The sequence below is a fragment of the Phallusia mammillata genome, chromosome 6, assembly GCF_965637545.1.
Source record: "Phallusia mammillata chromosome 6, kaPhaMamm4.hap1.1, whole genome shotgun sequence".
NCBI classification, from domain to species: domain Eukaryota; kingdom Metazoa; phylum Chordata; class Ascidiacea; order Phlebobranchia; family Ascidiidae; genus Phallusia; species Phallusia mammillata.
In genome coordinates this window covers 14,601,882-14,629,423 of record NC_137257.1, presented here as the reverse complement: position 1 = coordinate 14,629,423, position 27,542 = coordinate 14,601,882, and the positions used below count along the sequence as shown (strand labels likewise).

Here is a 27,542-nt window from a genome sequence, read left to right as displayed (position 1 = left end):
TTTACTTCAAAGCGATAAAGGATTTTTAAATGCATTAAGAAGCAAACATTAAAATAAAAAGTGGAGATGCCGGGGATTGAACCCGGGGCCTCACACATGCAAAGCGTGCGCTCTACCACTGAGCTACATCCCCATGTACTTCAAAGCGATAAAGGATTTTTAAATGCATTAAGAAGCAAACATTAAAATAAAAAGTGGAGATGCCGGGGATTGAACCCGGGGCCTCACACATGCGAAGCGTGCGCTCTACCACTGAGCTACATCCCCATGTACTTCAATGCGATAAAGGGTTTTTAAATACATTAAGAAGCAAACATTAAAATGAAAAGTGGAGATGCCGGGGATTGAACCCGGGGCCTCACACATGCAAAGCGTGCGCTCTACCACTGAGCTACATCCCCATGTACTTCTAAGCGATAAAGGATTTTTAAATGCATTAAGAAGGGGCCTCACACATGCAAAGCGTGCGCTCTACCACTGAGCTACATCCCCATGTACTTCAAAGCGATAAAGGATTTTTAAATACATTAAGAAGCAAACATTAAAACCTTAAAATGAAAAGTGGAGATGCCGGGGATTGAACCCGGGGCCTCACACATGCAAAGCGTGCGCTCTACCACTGAGCTACATCCCCATGTACTACAAAGCGATAAAAGATGGTTTAATGAATTAAATGAGCAAACATAATGAAAATTGGAGATGCCGGGGATTGAACCCGGGGCCTCACACATGCAAAGCGTACGCTCTACCACTGAGCTACATCCCCATGTACTTCAAAGCGATAAAGGATTTTTAAATGCATTAAGAAGCAAACACTAAAATAAAAAGTGGAGATGCCGGGGATTGAACCCGGGGCCTCACACATGCGAAGCGTGCGCTCTACCACTGAGCTACATCCCCATGTACTTCAATGCGATAAAAGGTTTTAAATACATTAAAAAGCAAACATTAAAATGAAAAGTGGAGATGCCCGGGATTGAACCCGGGGCCTCACACATGCAAAGCGTGCGCTCTACCACTGAGCTACATCCCCATGTACTTCAAAGCGATAAAGGATTTTTAAATGCATTAAGAAGCAAACATTAAAATAAAAAGTGGAGATGTCGGGGATTGAACCCGGGGCCTCACACATGCAAAGCGTGCGCTCTACCACTGAGCTATATCCCCATGTACTTCAATGCGATAAAGGGTTTTTAAATGCATTAAGAAGCAAACATTAAAATAAAAAGTGGAGATGTCGGGATTGAACCCGGGGCCTCACACATGCAAAGCGTGCGCTCTACCACTGAGCTACATCCCCATGTACTTCAATGCGATAATAGATGGTTTAATGAATTAAAGAAGCAAATATTTATAAACATTAAAATAAAAAGTGGAGATGCCGGGGATTGAACCCGGGGCCTCACACATGCAAAGCGTGCGCTCTACCACTGAGCTACATCCCCATGTACTTCAAAGCGATAAAAGTTTTTGAATGCATTAAGACGCAAACATTAAAATGAAAAGTGGAGATGCCGGGGATTGAACCCGGGGCCTCACACATGCAAAGCGTGCGCTCTACCACTGAGCTACATCCCCATGTACTTCAAAGCGATAAAGGATTTGTAAATGCATTAACAAGCAAACATTAAAATGAAAAGTGGAGATGCCGGGGATTGAACCCGGGGCCTCACACATGCAAAGCGTGCGCTCTACCACTGAGCTACATCCCCATGTACTTCAAAGCGATAAAGGATTTTTAAATGCATTAAGAAGCAAACATTAAAATGAAAAGTGGAGATGCCGGGGATTGAACCCGAGGCCTCACACATGCAAAGCGTGCGCTCTACCACTGAGCTACATCCCCATGTACTTCAATGCGATAAAGGATTTTTAAATACATTAAGAAGCAAACATTAAAATGAAAAGTGGAGATGCCGGGGATTGAACCCGGGGCCTCACACATGCGAAGCGTGCGCTCTACCACTGAGCTACATCCCCATGTACTTCAATGCGATAAAGGGTTTTTAAATGCATTAAGAAGCAAACATTAAAATGAAAAGTGGAGATGCCGGGGATTGAACCCGAGGCCTCACACATGCAAAGCGTGCGCTCTACCACTGAGCTACATCCCCATGTACTTCAATGCGATAAAGGATTTTTAAATACATTAAGAGGCAAACATTAAAATGAAAAGTGGAGATGCCGGGGATTGAACCCGGGGCCTCACACATGCGAAGCGTGCGCTCTACCACTGAGCTACATCCCCATGTACTTCAATGCGATAAAGGGTTTTTAAATGCATTAAGAAGCAAACATTAAAATGAAAAGTGGAGATGTCGTGATTGAACCCGGGGCCTCACACATGCAAAGCGTGCGCTCTACCACTGAGCTACATCCCCATGTACTTCAATGCGATAATAGATGGTTTAATGAATTAAAGAAGCAAATATTTATAAACATTAAAATAAAAAGTGGAGATGCCGGGGATTGAACCCGGGGCCTCACACATGCGAAGCGTGCGCTCTACCACTGAGCTACATCCCCATGTACTTCTAAGCGATAAAGGATTTTTAAATGCATTAAGAAGGGGCCTCACACATGCAAAGCGTGCGCTCTACCACTGAGCTACATCCCCATGTACTTCAAAGCGATAAAGGATTTTTAAATACATTAAGAAGCAAACATTAAAAATTTAAAATGAAAAGTGGAGATGCCGGGGATTGAACCCGGGGCCTCACAGATGCAAAGCGTGGGCTCTACCACTGAGCTACATCCCCATGTACTTCAAAGCGATAAAGGATTTTTAAATGCATTAAGAAGCAAACATTAAAATGAAAAGTGGAGATGCCGGGGATTGAACCCGGGGCCTCACACATGCGAAGCGTGCGCTCTACCACTGAGCTACATCCCCATGTACTTCAAAGCGATAAAGGATTTTTAAATACATTAAGAAGCAAACATTAAAAATTTAAAATGAAAAGTGGAGATGCCGGGGATTGAACCCGGGGCCTCACAGATGCAAAGCGTGCGCTCTACCACTGAGCTACATCCCCATGTACTTCAAAGCGATAAAGGATTTTTAAATGCATTAAGAAGCAAACATTAAAATGAAAAGTGGAGATGCCGGGGATTGAACCCGGGGCCTCACACATGCGAAGCGTGCGCTCTACCACTGAGCTACATCCCCATGTACTTCTAAGCGATAAAGGATTTTTAAATGCATTAAGAAGGGGCCTCACACATGCAAAGCGTGCGCTCTACCACTGAGCTGCATCCCCATGTACTTGAAAGCGATAAAAGGTTTTTGATTGAATTATAGAAGCAAACATTAAAATAAAAAGTGGAGATGCCGGGGATTGAACCCGGGGCCTCACACATGCAAAGCGTGCGCTCTACCACTGAGCTACATCCCCATGTAATGTCAAGCGATAAGAGATTTTTAAATGAATTATAGAAGCAAACGTTTATTTGAAAACGTAAAGTGGAGATCCGGTGGATTGAAGCTACATCCCCATGTTCTTCAAAGCGCGCTCTTCCACTGAGCTGCATCCTCATGTTGTTAAGGGATTGTAATAGTTGCACTCTTGAAAAGAGTACATTCGTTGTAAAACGTTGAGTTGCCGGGAATTGACCGCGTTCCACACGCATATGAAACGTGTGGCCCACACTACATGTCCGTGTTAGAATACCACAGGAATACTTTACAGGTATTACCAGGAGAATTGTGGTTGTAAAACTGTGTTCATCTATGTGTGAATAGCCACTTTTCACGACTTTAGAAATTGCTTGCAACTGAGTACAACAATTTCTATACATCATATTTTTTCTGTAGACTGGTTCATTGGAAGGCCAACATTTCAAGAAAACGGGAATGCTGGTTTCACTCAGTGAGCAAAATTTGATTGATTGCAGCAAGAAAGAGGGCAACATGGGATGCCAAGGCGGTCTGATGGATAATGCTTTCGAATACATTTTTATGAATGGTGGAATTGACACTGAAATGTCTTATCCGTACAAGGCAATGGTAAGCGTGGAAATCGATTTTTGTTGTAATATCGGTTTAAAATAATTCTCAACAACAAAAAAAGAATTAATCCAGTACTTCGGTTTCGTTGACGAGTTTATAGAACAGCTTCGACATTGGCCTTTTTTTGTATTGCATTAGTTCCAGTAGTCAAGCATTTTTTTCGCTTTTTTTTGAGAATTACTAAGCTGTGATTAAATTGTGCTTTGTGTAATTCGAACTGTCTTCTTTTCTGGCAGAACGAGCCGTCGTGCGAATATACCACGAAGAATAAGGGAGCAACTCTAAAAGGTTGTGTAGACATCGAGCGAATGAGTGAAACCGGCCTGCAAAGTGCTGTGTCAACGATTGGACCAATTTCAGTCGCCATTGATGCAGGGCACAAATCATTCCAACTCTACCACTCTGGTAACAGCAGTTTATCTTTTATTATAAGTCTTTTTGCATGTAATGACGGTATTGGTGTAGGTGTCGTCCAATACATACCACATGAAACGTAAAAATAATTTCTAAACAAGCAATTTTATTTCAGCATTTAGAAGTATAAAGTAAAAGTGTTATTTAAACAGACACATATTACATTTGTTGTGCATGCAAAACGGGTTAAAGTTACTGAATATTCTAACCATTTTTTTTTACAAATTTAGGTGTTTACTATGAACCTGAGTGCAGTTCCACCAAACTCGACCATGGAGTTTTGGCTGTTGGATATGGAATGGAGAATGGAGAGGAATACTGGCTGGTGAAGAACAGGTTTGTTGCACCAAGACTGAGTTTAATTTGTATGAAGACTACGTATGTTGCAGATTGTTTTGTTGATTACCGTTACAGTTAACCAAAAGCGTGCTCTCTCTCTCTCTCTCTCTCTCTCTCTCTCTCTCTCTCTCTCTCTCTCTAACTTTCAGATTCTTGCCAATAAGAAATTCCTTTTCGCAATGGTTCTCGTTCTATGCCATAGACATTTTTTGACCCTCTTTCAATAATGTGCAACTATTTCCAGTGTATCACCAAATATAGTCGACGACCCATGAACCACCTAAAAATGTATCGTGGACTACCAGTTGAGAACCATTGCCATAGCTGCTAACAAAAACAAATCAAGTTATTCTAAATTTCCAACGCGTTCGCATTAAAATCATACTTGTCGTGGTATAGAAGTATGTACTCGAATATTTTGAAAGTCACGAACGTTTTCACAAAAACTTTGAGTGCCTTAACGATGTAGGCTATGTTTACAAAACTGTTGTTTTTAGCTGGGGAGCAACTTGGGGCATGGAAGGGTACATTATGATGTCTCGTAACAAGATGAACAACTGTGGAATTGCTACCCAAGCCAGCTACCCCGTTGTTTAGATATAAGGTATAATACATGGCTTTACAAACCTGTGTAGAGTTTAAATGTTTGTTTGAATATCCATTATTGGTGTTTGCTAAAATAAAAAAAGAATTTCTGTGATAGAAGATATTAAAACCTTTTGTTTAATTCTTGTATACCACTCAATTGACTTTTCTCTTTTTTTTCAGATTTCGAAGTCAATGGGAATTACATATGTGCTATACAATTTGTTTGTTGCCGAAATTATTTTGTGTAATCATTCGTATCGTCGCTCTGTTTTTCTTTTGCAATAACGGCGTTTTATTCATAATTTTATCTTGTTCTAGAAAGTTCAGAAGTATTAGAATAGTGTTCGCAGATATATCCAGCATTTTAAGAAAACCAAATAATTCCAAAAACTTTTATAAACCTTGTAATAACATTTAGATTTGTAATTTCCGATTTTTTGGATCATTTTCTCTTTGTAGTTCTGTGTATGAGTTTGAACACATTTTATGTTGCTCAACATTTATAGCAGTATTATTGAGGTCACTGTTTTCTTTACAAATTATATTTGTTGTTGAATTAGTCACACATGTGCAATTTTGAGTTTATCGTTGTATTACAACCGTAACCATACAATAAAATCAGTGTTCAAATCGGCAATGTTTCAAAACGTTATGTTACGTGTTATATGGTTTCACACAACCATATATTGTAGAGTCTAAACCAGTGGTTCCCAAACTTTTTCATATATTTTTTCAAAACGGTCCCTTTGCAATTATTTCGAGGGCTCGCGGTCCTTAAGACTATATGTGTATTTCATAAAAACGAAAGTTGATTGCAGGATTTTAGCTAGTTATGCAAAATTGCGCATAACAATCATCCAAAGACAGCATATGACATCACAAACAGGACAAAAAAACATTACGATTGTGCGCGAACAATTGCATTTTTGATAGTTGTCATTCAATAAAGGCCATTGTTTAGCAAAGGAGACAGTCGATTCTCAATTCTACTTTGATTTAAACTTATTTAGAGGCACAAACTGACGCCAAATAAGATTATAGAATTACTTCAACCGCTTCGTGGTCCCCTCAAAATTGCCTCACGGACCCCTAAAGGACCCCGAGTTTGGGAACCGCTGGTCTAAACGAACAATTAAATTTAAATGAAAACAAAACGAACGTACACACCCTGCGGTTGTCTATTTTGTTATTAAAGTTTTTTACACTTTTGACTTCGCCAAATCACCACGAAGCTAGCCAGGAAAAAGAAGAAGGCATCTAATTTAAGTTACACTGTCAATTTTGTAAAACTTAAGTTAAGACGACATTCCTAAATGAATTTTGTGTTTTCTTTCAATTGATATCCAGATGATATCAAGACAAACTGTCACTGTCTATTGGAAACCATTTACTTTGATACGAAAGCACAATGCAAAACACGTGCAAATGCCGCCAATTATAAACAAGCAAAACTTTAAACACCTTTTTGACGGAATCGTCACGAATCCAAAACGCCCCAGGTTATATGGCAATCGGTTAAGCGTGTGTCCGTTAACATTTTCCATGCAAAAATGCTGATTCGCGAACATGTAAAGAAATAAGAATGTGATCAAAACTTAATGTTAACGTGCACGTTCTTAATTTTCCTTGAAGAGATCGGATAAATTGACAACAACAAAGGCGCTAATTGTCATTAAGTGCCGGAATGAAAAGAAAGGACAAATTAAGCCTAAGATTTTCCAAGACAGCATGCAGCCCTAAAATATCTCGTTTTGATCAAAACGTTGTTTTTGTCTTGTCTTATACTTTTTGCTTTGTTGATTAAGTATAGATTCAAACAAGTCAGTCAGTTGTGTGAATCTGTTAAGTAAGGAGCTGTTAAAGACCATGTATTCGATACTTTGAGATTTGTAGAGGCGACGGCAGTTGAATCACTGTTAATAATATCAAGGAGTCAGTCGGGGTATTCTGCTTCTCCTGGGTATGACCTACAATGATGATAAAATGTGGTCTTTTAAGGTTTGTTAAAAAAAGCTTTCAACCGGTGCAAGAAGGTTTAAAATAAGTTGTGCAACAACTAAGGGCAAATGGCAACCCAAATTTGAATACGTTATATCTAAACGTTTAAATCAACGGTGTGCTGCATCATACTATACTGTGCAGTGAGTCGCGATCTGAAACCTACTGTGTCCGTGTGCCGCAAGCATTTAATGGTTTGGAAAAGAGTGGTGAAATCATTTGATAAGCATTCATTTTCGCAACACATTTCGTCAATGACTTACCGGGTTTAAACAATAAAAAAACGGTATTTGAACCCTACACTTTTCGCGATAAAGAGTTTCGTATACCCTCCTTACAACCTCAAACGGAAATTACAGGTTCTGCCAGTCTTTTGTAAGGTTTTGCATTGATCAAAGCAAAGTGGATTGAAGTTTTACCCCGTCAAAGGACCTTATGCCACACAAAAAGTTACACATTGACGCTGTCTCGTGATGAGCCTACTGTAAATAAGCGTTGCTGCTTATCAGTGTTGTTGTATTTTAAATATTCAATGAAACGTTATGAGGCGTAAAGTAACACAAGAAAGCAGATGGCAACAGAAACCGAATTCTGTGACCAGAAAAGCGAAGAATTTGGCTTTTTGCAGCGTGACAGTGGAAAAAAATGCTGGGTGCAATAGTTTACACACTGTTGCTTTAATCTAATAACGACATCAACTGCAAATGTTGAAACGCCGTAAATGTGTAAATGTTTGCAAATGGGTACTGGCTGGCACAGTTCCTTTTATAGCTGGCGGTGAATTGTGTAGTGAAAGCTATGTTTTCTACAACTTTATATATGGTAAACAGGTTTGAAACTTAGCTAATAATTGTTGTAATGCAATTACTCGGGATTTGTCTCGTGTTGGTTGTGACGCAATCGTGCTTTGGAATGCGTCACAGGTTGTTGGAATCTGAATGGATAAACTGGAAACTCAAACACAGTAAATTTAGTAGTCTTCATATATTTTTGTGGTGTTTTTATAAAGCTGTGCAAAACAAAGCAACCTGGTTTATTTTTTTTCTCAGGAATGAACGTTATTTTTTTCTGAAAAAATAAGATTTGGGGGTTTAAGAATGTTAAAACAATATGTTCATTTTTTTGTGTCTTCTTAGTTTGTTTTTCATAAAAAATGTACTTTTTATTAAACATTTAGTACACAACAAAGTACTAATACTAAAAGTGAAAGTGAAGACGTAAAATTTTTAGCTGCAGTTCATTTTTAACCCAAATATTTTATAACGGAATAAATCAAACAAATTCAATAAAAAATTGGATATCCACTATTTTCTTTTAAAGGAAAGCAATACGAGAACTACGAGGAAGAACTCGCAAGAAAAGAAATCTGGACACAAAATTTTAATTTCGTCCAAAATAATAAAAATGCCGCACAAGGATTCGAGGTCGAAACAAACTTCTTCGCCGACAAAGTAAGAACAAAATGTACACAAACATTAACATAACACCATAATATTGTATAATAAAATGACACCATAATATTGATTTTAGCGAACCGAAGAAATGATGACAAGAAAGAAATCTAACGATAAAGAAACTAACCGGTTTTGCAATACTGTTTTCGATAATAGAAAATTAACTGCATTACCTACACATGTCGATTGGCGACAACATGGCTTCGTGACGCCCGTCGTTAGCCAAGGTGCATTGGGTGGCAGCTGGTCCTTTAGTGCGGTTAGTGGATTCACGTACATTTTCGTGTGTATGAGTGTTTTCCTGATAACGTGTTTATTTAATTGTAAACCGTTGCTTATAAAGTTTTAACCCTCTCCCGTTTGTGCAGATTGTAATTGAGGACCTCTTAGATTCCAATATTCGCAGTCGCTACACTGCTTATTTGTGACAAGTTGAATACCCACCACGTTTAACAGCAAATGTTTAAGTAAAAACGTTCGGTAAAAACATTTGCTCTATTGGCAGTAACTCAATTTTGCTCACTTCACTAATACAGATTTCTTGTTGTGCGATACTTTGAATTTTATACACATCTGCATCGACGTTCAAAGTAAAATTTCAAGGACTCAACTTGACACAAAGTTGGACAGAAATAACAACTTATTTGTTTAATTCTTCCACGAGCAGTTTACTAACAAAGACACAGCAATTTGCAAATCCACGCCTGCATAACTTTTATCAAAATCGGATCTATGATCGACTTTTAAAATTTCAGGTCGGTTCGTTGGAAGGACAGAATAAGAAAAAGACTGGCAGGCTGGTCGCTCTGAGTACACAAAACTTAGAAGATTGTTGTTCAAAATATGTCGAACCTCCTGTAACCACAGTAAGGCAGGCGTTCGAATGCATTCATAAAATGAAGGGAATTGACACCGAAGAAACTTATCCGCCATCGACAACGGTAAATTTAGTTGCAAGTTTCGTTAAGCCGATGTACATCAGTTGTTAAAGTGCCAACCTTCGACAGGCTCTTGCTTGATTTGGCTTGATTCGGTATAATGCCTTTAACAGGCCTTAGGTACTAAGAAGTGTGCCGTGATTGCTGGCCTTATGAACGTTTAAGAAAATGTTTATTTTAGTTGTTTCGTTGAGTGTTGTGTAAAACTGTTGTCTAGCCGATGACGTTTTTTCTACAGGAACAAGGTTGTCAATTCAATCCAGATAACATAGGTGCCACAGTGAGCTCATGTCAATATGTTGCTTTCGGTAGCGAGTTTGCTTTGCAGTCAGCTGTGGCCGAAATTGGACCGATATCTGTCGGACTTGATGCAAGTCACACTTCGTTTCAATTGTACCAAAGTGGTAGGTTGATATGCATAAATTATAGCCTGTACTTTGAAAATTCTTTAGCATAAATATAAGAATTGGCCAGTGCCGGGTTAACCATTAGGCAAAGTAGGCACGTGCCTACAGGCCAGTCAAAAATCAGGCCACTTTACAACAACGATCTTTGTGACAATGATTTGGCAACACTGATAATTCTATTTTTTTAGTTGGTAACCCTGATTTTCGGGCCACTTATAAAATGTGCCTACAGGCCAGCAGACCCTTAATCCAGCACTGGGATTGGCAATCAAAAATAGTATACGTTTAAGGAGGGAGATTTAGAACATTTAATTATCGAACTATGTTCTGTTTTTTTTGTTGGATTATTTTTCTTTTATGGCACTTCCTCTATTGCACTTAATGTTTGAATAAGCACGTTACTTTAAGTTTAAGCGATACCTTTTTTAATTACCGTTTTGTGCAAATGCTTAACTTTCACGAACAAAAACACATAAACCTTTCTACAGGTAGTTTGCAAATAATATTTACTTTTTTTCATCGCTTTTTATACAAGCGTTTTCGTGAAAGTATGCGATAAAATATACAGTTTTTCATTTTTGTCAACACATTTTTTCCAAAGGTATTTACTGTTTAAAAATTTTCAAGAAAATTTTATACAAACAGGTATCTACTATGAGCCAAAGTGCAGCAATGGTACAATAGACCATGATGCTTTGGTGGTTGGATACGGGCATGAAAATGGATCAGATTATTGGATTGTTAAAAACAGGTTAAATAGTGTAATTTTTATTTTTTACCTTGGCGATTTAAACATGTATTTGAGCATATTCAAGCTATACCTTCTAGCCTGCGGTGGGATTTGAACCCCCGGCAGAAGTCTTTCCAGGACTCGCGCTCTGCCAATTATAAGCTACACAGGCTCAGTGGTAAACCCACAGTCCTTTTGATCCGTCTTACGGCGGGCTCACCGCTGAGCTGGTAGCTCAGTTGTTGGAGTGCGAGTCCAAGAAAGACTTGATTTTTTCAGGGGACATTATATTATACGACTTTAGTTTACCGACATCATTAAGTTGAGTTGAATTGAGTTTATTTCGCTGGGCAAAATCGTATTAGCACAATTGCGCTAAAATATTCACCAGGCCGAAAATAGCTGCGCAACGTTCAGACGTTAGAAAGCGCGACAAAGTTGAGGGTTTAACTGGTGGAGGGATGGTAGACGCGCTGCAGCTACACCGGTACTAAAAGCGTTATCATCTTTTTGGTGTAATCATATTTTTTTGTTTATGTGCGTAACGGTAACAAATCCCTCGCGCAATGACGCCTCCTTTCATACCCGACTTAACCTGAATCAAACTGCACGTGCCGAAGGGTAGGAACTTGGCGGAATGGTATAAGGCGCCTGACCCACATGCAGACGTTTATAAACTTGATCGGGATTCGTCCCCGGTAACGTCCTAGGTTCCCAGCCCGTGAAAAAGCTGCACTTGGTGAAGATATCGTAGCAGTTTTGATAACGTACTAAAAGATAAGTGGTAACAAAACATGTTCTAACCAGAAAAATAACAACCCTTAGCATTATAAACAAGCTTTTATTTTGGCATATTTAAAAAAAAAACGAATTTAATTGTCATGCAATAATATTTCTTTACATGGTTTTGTTTTTTAGTTGGGGTGTGAATTGGGGTGAAAAGGGATACATTCGCATGGCAAGAAACCGTCAAAACAACTGTGGAATCGCAACCATCCCTATCTACCCTATAATTTAATTTTTTTGTTGGAGTTAATTAAAAACTGTTTAGTATTTAATCCTTTTTCGAATGCTTTTGATAAATGTGAAATAAACTGATTTTTATGTATTTGCGATTTAACAGTCTAATTATAAGGGGTGTTTGAACTGTTCAATGCGATTGTGACAATGAAACTGTGGTAAAACTCTTCTATAGTAAAGCTACTTTTTTCATTTAATAATTTGCCTGTTCACCAAGACAATAACCGGTAATTGAACGTGTGGAAACGTGCAAACATTTAGACACTGCCTACAGTAAAAAAATCTGGTGATATAGTTTTTGAAAAAGGATCAAAGATATCAAGGTTTGCCGTTGAAAACCAAACAAAAGAAATAAAACTGCCAATTTCAACTCAACTACATTTTGTGCAGACACGTGAAAATGTTACCGCAATGCTTGGGTACACTCTACTATTAGCGTTACAGAAATAAATAAATGGATGCAATTGCCGTAACAGCACAAACTGGTAAAATTGGTGAAATTTATACCGAAAATTATATATAGTTACAGTTTTAAGTCATTGTAAACAAAATGCTAGACTTTTGCTTGCGGGAACATAGCGTTTACATTTACTGCACAGTTGCAGAAGTCATATGACAAAAGTGTGCATTTAAAAAATCAGCTGCATTTGTAAAACTCGTTACACCATCAATATTGCCAAAAAACACCAACCTGAGTCCCGTGATTCCGGACAATGCAGTGATAAAGCGTTGGAGACTTACACTGGTTGTACGACATTTTACGATGTTGGCGTGCACCAGGTATTTACAACTGCATCACGGGATCTGTCCTTTTGTTTAGCTGTTTATAAATGAGCCTTGCTGTTTAGCAATTTGGAGACTTTAGTCAGTGGCACGGCACTCTTTTAGGGCTAAACATTTTGTGTAGTGTAGATGTTTCCTATTTTTCGCAAAATACATACTCTTTTATTTTTTAGCCGAATTCTAGTAGTTTCTAGAAAATATCAAATTTGGCAATATGAACTTTTTGTGCTTTCTGTTTTTAACTTTTGCTGCAGCGATGGCCATGCCGAGCGGAATGTTTGAGAAAGAATGGGGTGAATGGAAAGTCAAATTCGGTAAGTCTCTTGGGAAAGATGGGAAAGACCTTGTACGTTGTACTAAAAACAAACAAACAGTGATTTTGCTTTTTTATTCCGACATAAAACGCAAAATTGCCCTCTGTAGTTTAAACTTATCATTAAACCTTAATGTGCTACTTTTTGGATTAAACTCATTGAAATGTTTTTCAAAATTCTTCCAACTTCGCTCCAGCTTAACCCTTGCAATAAACACTCAATATCATACAAGCAGTTTTATTGTAAACAATCGACGTTTCGACGTCCTATACAAGATGCCTTCATCAGGATAAAGATATACTCAATATTATAGGCTAATATAAAATGGACTGTTATGTGTTAAACTGAAGTACAATATATCAGCTAGATGCGTTTGTAACTTTTGTGCAATTTGCAGTGTTTTTTCTTTCTGTTTTTAGGCAAGACTTATGCCAATGAGGAAATCAAACGCAAGGCAATTTGGGAAAGCAACATGCACGCTGTGATCAAGCACAACTACGAATTTGACCAGGGCCTTCACACCTACACGCTTGGAATGAATCAGTTTGCAGATATGGTACTATACTGTTCTTGAACTAGTAGTATAGCTATCATGTAAAAGAATCTGTGACCGTTTACTGCTGTATAACTGACTAAAATCTATTATTATATGAAAAAAACGTGACATTAACAAGAATAAATCTCTATTTTAACGTGAATTCACCGTTTTTTTTTCATTTTAGGATTCCAAGGAGTTCAAGTCTTTGTATTTGAGCAACATGAAACCTAGTGCTAACAGCGATTGCAAAGCCGGAAAATTTTTGGCTTCTGACCTGGGTTTTAACGCAAGCCCAGCCTCTGTAGATTGGAGATCGAAAGGTTACGTCACCCATGTGAAAAACCAGTTGCAATGTGGCTCCTGCTGGGCATTTAGCACGGTATTTGAATTACGTTTTATCTATTTTAATTGAAAGTGTTTAAAAAAACTTCGGTAAGAGTTTAAATGACAATTGAGTAATTTGCCTTACGCTTAGGCTACTCACAATGTTGCAAGTTACATGGATCTTTTTTAAAAATCAGCCATCTCATAAAAATAGTTAGTAAAGCTTAGCGGCTATTTTAATGTCTGAGAAAATCTGTATTTTGCAACATTGATTTAAAAAGGCTATATTTTGCAAATCGGTTTAAAAACAAAAAAGTCACATTATTTCTACACATTAAAAAGTAAAACGGTCAACTTCACAGACTGGTTCAGTGGAAGGACAGCATTTCAAGGCATCCGGTGAACTAGTTTCACTCAGCGAGCAGAATTTGGTTGACTGCAGTGTTGCGGAAGGAGACCACGGTTGTGGTGGTGGAATGATGGACTTTGCTTTTGATTACATCATTGAAAATGGAATCGATACAGAAGCATCTTATCCTTACAAGGCCGAAGTAAGAACTTGTTTCATAAATGTATTGCCATTTTAATTACTTAGCAAGCCAAACGTTTAGCAAGCCAAACGTTTAGCAAATCAAACGTATTAGCTTATTATAACGATGCTCAAAAATTAAGTGTTTTATTTTAGGTAGCCTGACACAAGTAAGTTACATAATTTTTTCTTTTTTTGAAATAGGAACATGTAAAGGATTAGTTAACATTAAAGCCGTCAATCCTTAGACGAAAAACTGCTCAAACGAATTGGCCATTTTGAATAGCTGTTCTGCATTAATATTCGTTAGTTGTAAGCTGATTTTTTTGTAATAGGAGGGAAAATGCATGTTCAATAAAGCTAATGTTGGTGCCAACATTTCTAGCTGCGTTGATGTTCCATCCAAGGACGAAAAAGCGTTGGAAATAGCTGTAGCAACTATTGGTCCCATTTCTGTGGCCATCGACGCCGGGCACACGTCGTTCCAACTGTATGAAAGCGGTAGGTGCCGATTTTATATTTTCTGGTAGAGCTACTAACACAAAAACTCAAAAACTGTTTGCTAAATACCGACAGATGGCGTTAAGGGTTAGGGGTTAATTATAACACAAAGAACTGCGTTTTTAGATTGATTTTGTTGCCCTTAAGATTATTATAAATCCTCAGACTAACCCTAATAGCCCCAACCGTTAATATTTTTTACACAAACTGCATTTAAATTGTTTGAGCGCGTCACCTACCGGAAAATAGCCAACCTGTCTAGTGTGTGTTCTCGTGTTAGTAGCTCTACCATATTTTCTCTTCACGTTGGCACGATTTGTTTGGTTATTAAGCGTTTGCTAGATGTTTTTTAAGTTATACTTCATTAGGTATTACAAATAACAATGAAATGGATTTTTCCCCTGAATTAAATAATACACGCATTAATTGTTAGGTATCTACTACGAGCCAAATTGCAGTGAAGATTATTTGGATCACGGTGTATTGGCTGTGGGTTACGGTTTCAAAGACAAAGATAACTTCTGGATCGTCAAAAACAGGTTTGTCATGTTTTTTCCATACAATCTCCTGACTTGTGACATCACAATGGATAAATCTCCTAATGATGACGTTTCAATGCGTGTTTGTTTTAGTGGATTTGAAGGTAAATGCTGAAAATTCAGTGTTGACTGGGTAGCTCGTTTATAGCCTAACTGTTTTTCTGACATGAAACTGTCAATTTAACTAAAATATTAAACAGAAACTTTTACGTTCGTTTTAGAACATTCTTTTAGATCATAATAGCATTTTTTGTAAACGATTTATTTTCAACTAACTTTTTTTTCGTTCAGCTGGGGTCCAACATGGGGAAACAAGGGATACCTCATGATGTCCAAGGACAGAAACAACAACTGTGGAATTGCCACCAACGCCAGCTATCCTCTTGTTTAAGCCACTTGCTTTACAGTTATTGCAAACAACTGTCATGTGAAATTAAATATGATAATTAAAACAAAACCACTGTCTTTCAATTCTGTATGTTTCGACAAACGTGCAATTAACAAGTAATACTGTTTGTAATACATGTGTGAAATACAATTTTTCGAAAACTCAGATGTTTTTGATACGATTTTGTTCTTTACGTATAGTCCAGTGGTTCCCAACTCATATTGACGAATTGCTCCCTCAACTATTTAAAATTTTTACATTACTTCCAAAGAGACTGCTTTGTAGCCTATACGCTAAACCATATAAAGAACACTAAAAAAGAGTATTTTATCAACTTCACAGGCCATACACCCAAATTAAGGAGTACATATACTAATTTTCCCCCTACAAAATTTTGAGGAATTCCTCCCTGGTTGGGAACCACTGGTGCAGTCAATTAAAATTGCCGTTTCGATATGCTTAAATTAACGTTGAGCTTGGATTTAGGCACGAGAAAATATGATCACATTTAAACTAAACACATTTTCCGCGGGTTTTTGACAACACACAATTTGACAGCTCAGACACAAAACAACATTTTTTCGTAATGTAGCTGTCAACATAGACACTAATATAATTGTTATTAGTAATTTGTAATGGACAAAAAATGAATTGACTGATATTCTTCGTTTCCTATACTCATAAATTCATAACCAAACATTTAAGACCGAATTTGGGTCAATACTACTGTATACATGAACACATACAATGAAATACACGACACATAAAATGGAATGAAAACGATAAAACCTTTCCTAAAGATAATCAGACAGCTTGCTAATCACACGAGGTTATACCAAATATACAAACACACATATATTCTCTGTCATACAAAAAAATCTCAGACAGCGTAATAAGGACCGACTACAAAAGCAAAACAAGTTTCACAAAATTTGTTTTCACCTAACCCTAAACATTTGTTTGTTTTTATTCAACAAAACGAATGACAACGTTTTCTTTGTCGGCCAGTTTTTAAAATAATCTTTATCTTTTACTTTTAAGATTATAGATTTTAAGGTTAAAATCAGGTTGCAATTTACAATTATCACAGTTTCTTTTTTCCTTTGTAGCAAAAATCCACCAATGCAAGTTAATCCCAACTCAGGTCGTCTTTGCGAAGAGCGGAATGAACAGACTTGACATCTTTAAGCAGGGCCAGACGCCTGTTTCGTATCTCACCAGCGGGGACTGCAGAACGCGGGGAATTATGAACAGAACCAAATTTCACTTGAGACCGAGCTTTTCCACCGCCTCCTGGCACTGATGACGCACGACGAGGCACAGCTGCTAAGACACCAGTAATGACGTCATTAACATATTGGGCAGCAAAAAATTTAAAAGAAAACAAAACGACATCAATTTTGCTTTTTCGTGTACAACTAAATTGTCATGACGTCACATAGAGCTACAACGTGACGTCATCAATAGATTGGGCAGTAAAAAGTAGCAGGTGACTAAAAAAAAGCGACAACATTTCTGCTTGGTTGTGTACACTTTACTTGTTATGACGTCATCAAAATATACCCTTCATATTACGTCACATACACTTGATTATGACGTCACATAACTCTGACGCTATATATAATACAAAAGTCATGGTATTGCAGGCTAGTTGAATGTAAATTGTAATGTAATGCGCTGTTGAGCTTGGGTAAGTAAGGTATAACATGACATGCATTTTTTTGTACCTTTTTGTTGTTGAAGCTTTTTTTTCTTTTTTCTACGCGCCTCCTGCAACTTTGCTCGGTGGCGCCTCACAGTGGATATTTGATCGCCTTTTAACTCCATTTTGTGGACAAGTGAATCTAGCTCCATTTCAATTTCTTGGCGAAGTGTCGGGTCGTGTGTCAATGAAATTTGCTTGGCCAATACTTGGTGATCACTGGCGAACAAGAACAATTATTAGCAATTGGAAGCAATAGAAAAACTTGGTTTCAATTTGTGTCAACAGTCAACACTGGGGCTACAAGGTAAACACATCAATTGAAACCTACAAATAGCATATTTTACATGCTACACAAATTTTAGCCAATTCCGAAACTGTTATTTTTTAGGGGGCTATTAGGGTAACTAATGGGGTTCGACACACAAAACTAAAAAAATATGAAACCACAAACATTTGATGGCAAAATGAGTCGGACAAACTTTGGGAAGAAAAACAAACAAACAATTTGAGTAAAATCAATATGTGTCCCCTTCAGGGAAAGGGACCCATAATAAATTCTTAAACAACTTTTGTTAGGTTTACCTGCGAAGTGTGCCGCAAAATTTTGTTTAGTATTTTGGTGTGTTGCATGCTTAAGAAGTTTGAGAAACACTGCAGTAATTGCTTATTATGATTTATTTCCCTAAAAGTTATTTAGCATTTTTGTTAGAAATAAAGAAATCCACAAACTTACAAAGTCATTTTGCCAAACTCATCCTGTAGGGCAATTAACAAATCAGATAAATCTTCTTCAGTAGCAGAGGGTTTTGAAACTTTTTTTAATTTCGCTTTTCTACCGCGTACTTCATTTTCACTTGAAACTGAAATGTCATCATCATCACTGGAAAAGTCTTTAGCTCCTAAAAACATCAGTTTATGTTTAGTAAACAAGACTTTAGCTACACTTTTGACAAAACATTGGGAAAAAGTTATTAGGTTGGGTCAACAGTAAAACTGGTTAGTGGTTCACTATGAAACTTTAATAATGGTGTTGAAATAACAATTGATGTAGTAAAAAGCTATAAAACAGAGCAGAAAATTTGAAACCCAAAAGAAACAAAACCTAGTAAAACCTGTATAATTGTTAAAGTCCTAATAGCAATCTACCCTGACTATTTAAATTATTAAAAAGATAGAAGCATGACTAAGTTTCACAAGGTTTTAGGACAAATAAAAAATCCCATTACCTGCAGAAAGAAACTGTTCATTGCAGTATATTGGACTGTGATGTTTTAAGCCATGAAGTAGTTTTTGCATGTTTGCAGTCACTGAATGACTTGGAGAGGCAGACTGCACAAAATAGTTTTTTTTTAATATTTCATCAAACATCAAATCATTTCAAGAGCTTTAAGTGGGACCAAGTACTGTACACTGGTGGGCAATTTTTTTCTCCTACAAACTTTTAGTGATAACGCCTTGCATACAAAGGAAAAAATAAATAAGGTGCATTGTGAAGGTTTGCGTTGGTAAACCAAGTTTTAAACACACAATAATACATAAATGCATGACAAGTAAGCTGCAGACACTAGTCTAATTGGCCAATGGTTTGTCACCAGGTGCACTGGCAAAACCTCATAGGTTGAAACTATCTATGACTCAAAATGAACAACATTTTTACCATCAGTAAATATATACAAAATACCACAGCCAGCACTTATTATACAAACACCTAATTGATAGACTGACAATAATCCCAGTTTAACCTTAGCTTGGCAATAATTTCCCATAAATGTCAACAAAGTTGTCGCAAAATTGTTTTTTATTATTGTTATTTTTTTAGAAATTTAGTACTTGTTTATTTGACTGAGAATGTGCTTTCTACACGAACTTACTTTTCCAGTAATAAATGGTACATCAGCTAAATTCAAACGATAATGAGGTTGTCCAGCCTGAGAATGGCTAGCAGCTGGTTTTGCAGTTTCCTTGGCAACCAGTGCAGGCTTTTTCTTCTTTTTCTTAGCTTGACTCTTTTTTGGCCTTGGTACATCACGAACTGGGATTTCATCTTGCATTAGAATCCTCTTTGCTTGTGCCTGTGGCAAACAAGAATTTTTTTTACATACAAAACATTTTTAATTTAATGTACATACTTACCTTTTGGAATGGTTAACATAAACGAGAAATTCATAAAATTTCAATTTTATGATCAAGATTTTGAAAGGTGCTCAAATTTTTATGTAGTAATTTTTTTTATTTCTTGCTTTATGTGATTGCCTAGGTTCCTGTGTTAAAGGAATCAGTTCGACAATAGCCATTGTTTCCTGTTATTATGACTAGTACAGTATTATCGAAAATAACAAATGTTGCACAATAAAGTTACCTCTGTTTGAAACTGTGCAGCTTTATCAGACAATAACTTTCTTTGATGGGCTTCGAGTTGCAATTTATCTTCAAGGTCCTTGACTTTAGCCTAAACACAATTAAAAAACAAATGATACAACATTTTTTTTTTGAAAAAATTAAGTTTCAAATTAAAAATGTGTTTTTAATGTTGTTAGTTGTTACACAAGTTTCAAAAAACATACCCATCTTTTAAGGGTAGATAAATTCAACAAAAATGCCAATTTACACATAGTTTTCTTACTTGATCAATATAACTGGTGTAGCTAATTTCCTTGAGACTAATAGATAATAATTGATAAATGCAAATTTTTCACAAACAAATTGTAAAATTTAAAAGTATATTTTTTGAAATAAATACATTGCGATATGCGACCGTTAAAAAGTTTTTTTTTATGTAAAAACCAACTTACATCTGATTTTGCTTTTCGTGTGGCAAGATCTTCATATCTGTTGTGAAGTTTCTCAAGCTTTGTTAATCTAGACAAAAAACAATGCTTAAAGCACAGGTTATATACCAGGGGTTACTTTAGACCAGGGGTGGGCAAACTACGGCCCGCGGGCCGCATGCGGCCCGGCAAAGGAGTTCATGCGGCCCGCCAAATGTTGGGAAATTTTAAACAGAAAGTTTCCGAGCAACGCTGAATAGTATTATAACCACAGGCGTAGTTTTGAAAAATACCGGGGGTGTTTACGTGAATTGGTCTGCTGTTTCTACTAGAGATGTACCGAATATTCGGTTTGCCGAATTTATTCGGCCGAATCGATCATTTTTGCAAAGATTCGGTTTCGGCCTTTTCTGCTTATTAAGGTCCACGCAATCTTTCAAAAGCCCAAACATAACGAAAATTGCGTCAATGTTTATCTTTTTCAACACATTATCGTTTTTCCCACGGTAGTCAAAAAAATTAGTAATTCATTGGCAGGTTGCCAATCATGCTTAAGGCAATTTTAAACCCCACAGAACTGAAATAAGGACGAAACACAACTATTTTGCACTGGCTGCCTGGTAGATAAACATTTTTTCACGTCAAACGCGTAGCGTACGACTTCGCGTGACGTCATAAATGATTCGGTTGATTCGGCCGAATTTATTCGGCAAAACCGCCGAATATTCGGTTTCGGCCGAATCGAAATTTAGCCGATTCGGTACATCACTAGTTTCTACCACGTTATCATGCAAATATTCACTTGAAACAATTTCTTCGTTCGATAAAAGTAAAAGTCATTCACGTTTTCAAACACAGCCCACTTTGTACTGTTGACGCCAAAACTTTGGTCACTTTGGATCAAGTTTAGGTCGTTGCAGTACATTGCAAACGGACATTAAACACGGGTTTAGAATCATTAACACAGACCACGACACTTAAGATGGATACTAAAAGCGGCTCGCTTTGTTTAATGTTGGCGCAAGGAATTTATTAATAAAAAAACGTGGTGCAGCCTATGTTGCAACAAATGCTATGTTTACAACAAATGCTTTATTTTTTTATTTAATTGTAGCGTTTCAACCAATGTTTGTGCAAACAAAGTGACAACAAACGTATTTGCACATAGCTGAAAATATACATGTTAATATTTTGAGCTAAATCAGGGGTACACAACCTGCGGCCGTACGGCCACATGCGGCCGCGTAGACGAGTTTGTGCGGCCGTTCCCATGTATGTCAAAATACATGTACTGGCTGCAGTGACGTAACTAAAACTATTTTGCCAAATATTTTGATTTTCAAACTGCTAAAAACAGATTTCGTGAGACTGAAAAAAAAATTACCATCCTAAGAACCACATGCGCCAGGCTTTTTATCCGCTTATTGTCTGCAAACAATGCGAATAAACAGGCACCACAATCGTCACAATACCGATTATGACGTCATAAACAGTTAGCTCCGTTCAGTTAAACTTATGCACCAAGTCAGAAATTTTCAATATTCATATGCTCATGAGCATTTTAAGCAACTTTGAATGGTATATACATGAGATAAACCTAATTCTTTACACCAGTTATTAAAAAAAACAAGCAAGCAATTGGGGGGCCGTTGGTGAAATACAATGCGGCCCCATAAGATTAAGAACTTTTGAATGCGGCCCTTGCGCTGAAAAGTTTGCCCACCCCTGCTTTAGACCAAATGAATAAATTTGCTATGGGAGCAAATTAAATTAAGAAAAACATTGTTAGGTAAGCAAATATTTGGTTTTATAGATACATGGGGCTAAACTTAATTATCGAAATCCCCAATTGGGTAAAAGGAGAAAAGGGCTTTGGATTTAAAAATGCATGTAAAAATAATTTTGTCTATGAAACAACTTGGACCATAATATGTGGTCACAAAAAGGTAAAGTTTTAATATTAGTTTTATGTTCAAATGATTAAAAAGTTAATAACTTGTGGCTATGATACAAAAACAAAGGCTTTTAGTAAGAATCAATTTATATTTAGTGTTTTAGCAAACCAAACTTTGATGTATCACTAAAAGAAAACAATACATATTAAAGTGTTTGTAGAGTTTCCAGATATATCCAGATTCCATTGAAAACATGAAATCCTACATTGGCTATTCCAGTGTTACAGTATCAATTAGGGGCAACTACAAAAAGCATAGGGATTGGTTTTTGGACATAATAAGCACCAACTTTAAAAGTAGTTTGTTGGATGATTATGTTCTTTCCATCGCAAACATTCTTAAATCAATTGTTTACTTGTGCAGTGACAAGTGATGGATGCCAAACTTTCAACAGGTTTTAAATCAAGCAATAACAGTCTTAACCTATTGTCCAGTTATCATTATATTTACAGTACAAAGAAGCCTTTGTTTTGATAGCAACCAGCCACATTTGAAACAACACTTAAATCTATTTACCTAGTTTGAGCGTCTCTGTTTTCAGACGTTATTTTTCCGCGTTCTCTCTCCAAGGCTACCTGTCGTTCGAGTGCATCACCCCGCTCTTTCTCTGCCACTTGAACCATTTTTCTCATGTTCTCCAATTGCCGTTCAAGAAGTCGGCATCTGGTATCAGCATTTCGAAGCTGAGTTTCAACTTCTACCAAGCAAAATTAAGAAATTGCTTCTCTAATTTACAAAACTACTGTTTTCCTTCATCATTTTTTTAACACAGCCAGATTAAAAGTGTAATTTTTGGGCTAAATATTTAAATTATGCATGCCATTTTTTGTAAGTAACAAAACAAAACATACTGCAGAAACACAAAGCAAACAAACACTACTTTATCCTATATATTCCGAAAGTATTAAAATTAATGTGGTTGATTATATACTTAATATTATCGGCTGAATTTTCCATTAAAAGTAGTAACCTGTATGTTAACATTAAGGTCCTTTTTACCATGAACAAGTTTGTCGGTCAAGTCTAAAACTGCGGGCCCACTTGGATCATTTGGCCCGCTTGGCTCGCTTCATGCAATTAAAAAACTGCGGGCCTGCTTGGCACGCTTCTCGCAAGTATAAAAACTGCGGGCCCACTATATCTAGTGCTTGGCCTGCCTCTCGCAGGGAAAAACCGCGGGCCCACTATAACTAGTGCTTGTCGCGTCTCTCGCAAATATAAAAACTGTGGGCCCGCAGTTTTTTGTATTGCACGGGGCGTGCCAACTGCTGGGCCTAGCGGGCCAAATGGGCCAAGTGGGCCCGCAGTTTTAGACGTGACCCCAAGTTTGTTTGTTAATGAGTAGGCATCAAACCGAAAATCCCACAGTGTGTTGAATATAAAATTAAGAGAGGGTTCAAAAAAAGAAAGTAATTAAATTAGATAGTTGTAACTACAGCATGGTTGCAAAGATTGGGATCAAATCATTTCAAGTCAAGCAGTTCTCATAAAAAAATCCAGATCGCCACACGACATCAAGAAATCACCACGAAATGTATCATGACATTGCAAAAGGTAAAAAATCTACCATCCAAATTTAATCTTTCAGGGTAATTAAAATTACATCAATTACAATCTAATAATTCAAACCATCAAATTAAAAACCATTTTCACTGCAATAAACTCAGCTGAAATCTATACTGACCACCAGTTGTAACATCGTTTGAATCACATTCAGGCATATCAGTTAACAACTTGGTCACATCACTTAAATCTCTATGTAACTTAGGTTGTTTCGCTTTTGGTATTGTAAATTTTTGTGTAGCATGGAATCCTGCAAACAAGCAATTTTCACTTGGCTTTTTGGGCCACTTGTTTATCACCTTTGACAAAACGTTCGTAAATTGTTTAAGCATTGGTATTATAGGTATTATTACGAGTTTTTTTTCAATGATTTTTAAAGTAATTGCAATTTTTAATGAAACTGCATATGTGTAGTATGAAAGGTCCATTGCAAAATATATTGTTTTAAATTTGACACTCTACATATGTATTTACATAAATAAGGACATCAAGCGAAAACAAAACAGTCTTGTGACTGCAGTTCTCTTAATCTGCAAAATGTTTCGATTTGAATAAGATATATATATATACTGAAGATGACGCATAGGCATAGGCGAAAACGCAAAACACATTTATCTGAATTCGTTAGAATGAATGGCTTAATGATTTATTACATTTAAATTACCAGCAAAATGTAAATGTTATGTGGTAAATGGGTCAATACCTGAAGTATCTTTATGTGGTTTGTGTTGCGAAGATAAAGGTCTCCCAACTTGTCCATTAAATGAGGTAGTTTGATCCCACGTTCTTGGTGGTGTTTGTTGTGACTTGGTCAGTACATCCTGAAAATGAGAGAACATATTAGTTTAAGCTGTTATAACTCTACACATTTTACATCATTGTCTACATCCCTATAAAAAATAGCTGTTCCAGGACTGATAAGATTTTTACATCCATACACTCAAATTTTACAAACCTCCAGTAAATATCGACACCACAAGTATTATCAAGCCAACACTAGTATGTAATTATCCCAAGTAAGACTTCTTAAATGGAATGTCTAAATATCTTGTAATAAAATTAACAGAAAAGCAATAATTCATTATCAATACCATGGATGGTCAACATATCTTAAAACGTTTATACAGTTAAGATCGGTGTTAATGTTGCTGTCCGAGTTTTAGTGAACGCTTCTCGCAGGTGTGGCTTTTTGCATAACGGTGCCAAATTTAAACACATTGACAGAAAAGGCTTAGGTGTTTAGCCATAATTTTTAAAGTAGCATGCGTTTGCGACATAACAAACTAGACAGTCATGAGTACAGAGGTGGCAGCTGGAAAGATTGGACTGCATGCCACAAAGTAGTTAATAAATGCACAACTTCTTTAAAACGTAGTTGGTGTTTAAGTTAGTGCTATCAGCCACATAAATTGGGTTAATATCACATACTTTGTAAGCACTGGTTTCTGCTGCAAGATCTTTCAGATTTTTCTCTGCCTTTGATCTGTCAAGTTCAAGGTTGTAAATCTTCTCTTGAAGGCCTTTCAATGCAGAGAGAACCGCTGCAGTGATAAATTTAAATAGTTTTAATGACATAAACCACCAGTATTTAAAAAAAAATTTCAAGACCAAGACTCAAACATAACACAGGCCAACAAAAAATATTTTTTCACTGAGTGCCAGTAATGTTTTAACTGATTTTGATTAATTCTAGTGCCCTGATGTCAAAAATGCAATCGGTTTATCTGTATCACGTCTATTATGGTACATCCACGTTTCAAAAACAATCCATATGTAGTGAAACTGGTTTTCCGTATTTTATTTGGAATTAACGTTATTGCAAGAACAAAATTTCGAATTTATTTTAAATGTATTATCATATATCCAGCTTTATAGGTTTATAACAAATCATCACCTTGACTACTGCTTTCTGGAAACGCTTTTACTGGCTTTCCAGGTGTAGTTTTGATGTCACTGTTTAAAAATGGCCTTGATGTTGGATATTCTTGGAATGAAGGCAAAGATGGATCATCAAACAATGAAGTAGTCATAGCCATTAAAAAAACAATTGTTAAAATTCTAATTGATCTGTTACCCTCTACATGCAAATTCAGACTTAATAGACTTAATTAACCAAATAATTAATTAACCACAAACCACATCAGTGTTTTGCACAGTATTTTTTGTTGAAGCACTCTAAATTTAATAAACTTTGTCATACGATCAGCGTTTTCACTTTTCAGCAGGTTAGCTAAATACAAAGGGTGTTAAAAAATAGCCAACACACAGATTTATGCTAATTATTCCATCAATTTTATCCTATTTTTTTACGTTAAACATGTTTCAGTCACTGTCCTTTCAATTTCATTTACTGGGACACCGAACACCCAATAAAAACATTGAAAATTAGACATTACATATTTCAGAGTAAGTGAAATATTTTCTTAATTTGTGGACAGGAAAGCTTGTCACATTAACAATTCACAGATTGCAACTGCTTAATTGCACGTAAAAGAGGTAAAATTGACTTCATTTAGCTATCAAGCATCATAACAAATTCAAGCTTTTCAAATTCCACCCTCCACTCAATTTGACACGCATCAATGCTTTTGGGTAATAGACCATTCATTTTCATGGTCTGATGCGTTTGTTTTATTAGGAGAAAAAAATTATACTGTTATTGTGGATTTTGTCTTTATTGAAAAACTTTAAAAGTTTTATCCTGGACATTTCCCAGAATTATCGTGCATGTATTGCACAATCTCTTTTAATTCTTCTTTCGACAGACTTTTACGCAAAGTTACAGCCTACCAACTCAGTCGTTATATTAACTAGTGATGCACTTACAGCCTTCCAAAAGTGCATGTCAGCAACATATCACCACACATAAACACAGTATATGGACTGCGATGGATGGTTGTGGTTGATCATGAATTTTGTTCAGGGTTGTTTTAATTGATTAATTGCTGCTTATACCATCGTACAGCTCCCAAAAGCAACTCAAATTACACAGGAAGTATAAGCAAATAAGTTAAGCAGAGTTTTTCGTCTGACCGGGCTTACGGTACAGGTTCGGGTGTGAAAAAAAACGGTTTAGTATTTAATGTTGTAGCTTTTTATGTTTCTTTTTAATATTCTTATCGGTTAGACCAGGGATCACCAAACTTTTTTTCACTGCGGGCCGGGTAAGTTTAACAATGATTCGCGCGGGCTGCATAGTTTACATACCCTAGCGCCGTCTTTACATACCCCAGTGCCGTCTAAAACAGGGGTCACTAAACACACCATAGGGGACCGTGGTGTGGTGACCCCTGTTTTAGACGGAAACTGACGATGCCTTCTTTATAGGCGAAATTATTTTATCTGTTTCGAAAATAAAAGATTACACTCACGTTGATCGTCTGCCGCTCTGCTTGAGTAATTGGACATTTGATAAATGAAGACAGATCCGTCGGTTATTAGTTACCACCCTGTTACACGGGTTGATTCCTGCAGTCTGTTTAAGATATTTGCACTTACAGCCGACTTGTTTTCAAACAATTCACTTTAATGGCCGAAACTTGTTTTATTAAGAGAAAAATAACACAGAATGACATGTTTGTACGAAATAAATATTTTTATCTTAAAATGATTTAACAAATAAAACCGATTAAAGAAATCGTTTATAGCTGTGCAAAAAGTACGTTTTTGTTACAACCTTGTGAACACACGGCATATTTATTAAATTTGGCACAACTTATAAGTTATAGGTTATTTCAC

General features: G+C 36.7%; 4 protein-coding genes and 22 non-coding genes across 27 annotated transcripts in view; 3 read left to right on the top strand and 23 right to left on the bottom strand.

The window, feature by feature from the left end:
• Window positions 1–5,987, top strand: part of LOC145232306 (procathepsin L-like) — a 39,316-nt gene extending 33,329 nt beyond the window's left edge. Inside the window, exons 4-8 of the mRNA XM_080096901.1 lie at window positions 3,815–4,006; window positions 4,246–4,414; window positions 4,654–4,759; window positions 5,260–5,366; window positions 5,531–5,987. Coding sequence (XP_079953027.1) covers window positions 3,815–4,006; window positions 4,246–4,414; window positions 4,654–4,759; window positions 5,260–5,359 — 567 coding nt within the window. The 3' untranslated portion in view covers window positions 5,360–5,366; window positions 5,531–5,987. The remainder of the gene's footprint in view (window positions 1–3,814; window positions 4,007–4,245; window positions 4,415–4,653; window positions 4,760–5,259; window positions 5,367–5,530) is intronic.
• On the bottom strand, window positions 62–133 carry Trnaa-ugc (transfer RNA alanine (anticodon UGC)). Its single transcript has one exon. It is a non-coding gene; the product is annotated as a tRNA-Ala (tRNA).
• Window positions 196–267, bottom strand: Trnaa-cgc (transfer RNA alanine (anticodon CGC)). The gene has a single exon. It is a non-coding gene; the product is annotated as a tRNA-Ala (tRNA).
• On the bottom strand, window positions 330–401 carry Trnaa-ugc (transfer RNA alanine (anticodon UGC)). The gene has a single exon. It is a non-coding gene; the product is annotated as a tRNA-Ala (tRNA).
• Trnaa-ugc (transfer RNA alanine (anticodon UGC)) lies at window positions 563–634 on the bottom strand. Its single transcript has one exon. It is a non-coding gene; the product is annotated as a tRNA-Ala (tRNA).
• Window positions 695–766, bottom strand: Trnaa-ugc (transfer RNA alanine (anticodon UGC)). Its single transcript has one exon. It is a non-coding gene; the product is annotated as a tRNA-Ala (tRNA).
• On the bottom strand, window positions 829–900 carry Trnaa-cgc (transfer RNA alanine (anticodon CGC)). The gene has a single exon. It is a non-coding gene; the product is annotated as a tRNA-Ala (tRNA).
• Trnaa-ugc (transfer RNA alanine (anticodon UGC)) lies at window positions 962–1,033 on the bottom strand. Its single transcript has one exon. It is a non-coding gene; the product is annotated as a tRNA-Ala (tRNA).
• Trnaa-ugc (transfer RNA alanine (anticodon UGC)) lies at window positions 1,096–1,167 on the bottom strand. Its single transcript has one exon. It is a non-coding gene; the product is annotated as a tRNA-Ala (tRNA).
• Window positions 1,230–1,300, bottom strand: Trnaa-ugc (transfer RNA alanine (anticodon UGC)). The gene has a single exon. It is a non-coding gene; the product is annotated as a tRNA-Ala (tRNA).
• Window positions 1,374–1,445, bottom strand: Trnaa-ugc (transfer RNA alanine (anticodon UGC)). Its single transcript has one exon. It is a non-coding gene; the product is annotated as a tRNA-Ala (tRNA).
• Trnaa-ugc (transfer RNA alanine (anticodon UGC)) lies at window positions 1,507–1,578 on the bottom strand. The gene has a single exon. It is a non-coding gene; the product is annotated as a tRNA-Ala (tRNA).
• Trnaa-ugc (transfer RNA alanine (anticodon UGC)) lies at window positions 1,641–1,712 on the bottom strand. The gene has a single exon. It is a non-coding gene; the product is annotated as a tRNA-Ala (tRNA).
• Window positions 1,775–1,846, bottom strand: Trnaa-ugc (transfer RNA alanine (anticodon UGC)). Its single transcript has one exon. It is a non-coding gene; the product is annotated as a tRNA-Ala (tRNA).
• On the bottom strand, window positions 1,909–1,980 carry Trnaa-cgc (transfer RNA alanine (anticodon CGC)). Its single transcript has one exon. It is a non-coding gene; the product is annotated as a tRNA-Ala (tRNA).
• Trnaa-ugc (transfer RNA alanine (anticodon UGC)) lies at window positions 2,043–2,114 on the bottom strand. The gene has a single exon. It is a non-coding gene; the product is annotated as a tRNA-Ala (tRNA).
• On the bottom strand, window positions 2,177–2,248 carry Trnaa-cgc (transfer RNA alanine (anticodon CGC)). Its single transcript has one exon. It is a non-coding gene; the product is annotated as a tRNA-Ala (tRNA).
• Window positions 2,455–2,526, bottom strand: Trnaa-cgc (transfer RNA alanine (anticodon CGC)). The gene has a single exon. It is a non-coding gene; the product is annotated as a tRNA-Ala (tRNA).
• On the bottom strand, window positions 2,688–2,759 carry Trnaa-ugc (transfer RNA alanine (anticodon UGC)). The gene has a single exon. It is a non-coding gene; the product is annotated as a tRNA-Ala (tRNA).
• On the bottom strand, window positions 2,822–2,893 carry Trnaa-cgc (transfer RNA alanine (anticodon CGC)). The gene has a single exon. It is a non-coding gene; the product is annotated as a tRNA-Ala (tRNA).
• Window positions 2,964–3,035, bottom strand: Trnaa-ugc (transfer RNA alanine (anticodon UGC)). The gene has a single exon. It is a non-coding gene; the product is annotated as a tRNA-Ala (tRNA).
• Window positions 3,098–3,169, bottom strand: Trnaa-cgc (transfer RNA alanine (anticodon CGC)). Its single transcript has one exon. It is a non-coding gene; the product is annotated as a tRNA-Ala (tRNA).
• Window positions 3,324–3,395, bottom strand: Trnaa-ugc (transfer RNA alanine (anticodon UGC)). The gene has a single exon. It is a non-coding gene; the product is annotated as a tRNA-Ala (tRNA).
• Window positions 5,988–9,946: 3,959 nt separating the features above from the next.
• Window positions 9,947–11,903, top strand: LOC145232307 (digestive cysteine proteinase 1-like). The gene is made up of 3 exons (XM_080096902.1): window positions 9,947–10,144; window positions 10,793–10,898; window positions 11,796–11,903. Exons 1-3 carry the CDS (start codon window positions 9,961–9,963, stop codon window positions 11,893–11,895), a joined length of 390 nt encoding a protein of 129 aa, XP_079953028.1. The 5' UTR covers window positions 9,947–9,960; the 3' UTR covers window positions 11,896–11,903.
• A 970-nt stretch (window positions 11,904–12,873) lies between these two features.
• Window positions 12,874–15,868, top strand: LOC145232585 (procathepsin L-like). The gene is made up of 7 exons (XM_080097245.1): window positions 12,874–12,994; window positions 13,414–13,550; window positions 13,717–13,911; window positions 14,219–14,407; window positions 14,721–14,886; window positions 15,320–15,425; window positions 15,717–15,868. Exons 1-7 carry the CDS (start codon window positions 12,895–12,897, stop codon window positions 15,814–15,816), a joined length of 993 nt encoding a protein of 330 aa, XP_079953371.1. The 5' UTR covers window positions 12,874–12,894; the 3' UTR covers window positions 15,817–15,868.
• Window positions 15,869–15,922: 54 nt separating this feature from the next.
• Window positions 15,923–25,921, bottom strand: LOC145232584 (centrosomal protein of 57 kDa-like). Of its 2 annotated transcripts, none has more exons than XM_080097244.1 (11): window positions 25,699–25,921; window positions 25,233–25,345; window positions 24,508–24,625; window positions 22,758–22,938; window positions 20,311–20,377; window positions 19,878–19,967; window positions 19,390–19,590; window positions 18,745–18,847; window positions 18,252–18,417; window positions 17,541–17,734; window positions 15,923–17,136 (listed from the first exon to the last, which is right to left on the bottom strand). In XM_080097244.1, the coding sequence occupies exons 1-11, from the start codon at window positions 25,838–25,840 to the stop codon at window positions 16,943–16,945; spliced, it is 1,569 nt and encodes a 522-aa protein (XP_079953370.1). In that variant the 5' UTR covers window positions 25,841–25,921; the 3' UTR covers window positions 15,923–16,942. The 2 variants fall into 2 exon arrangements, with proteins under 2 accessions (XP_079953370.1, XP_079953369.1); XM_080097243.1 differs by having other exon boundaries at window positions 15,923–17,139; window positions 25,699–25,914.
• Window positions 25,922–27,542: the final 1,621 nt, after the last annotated feature.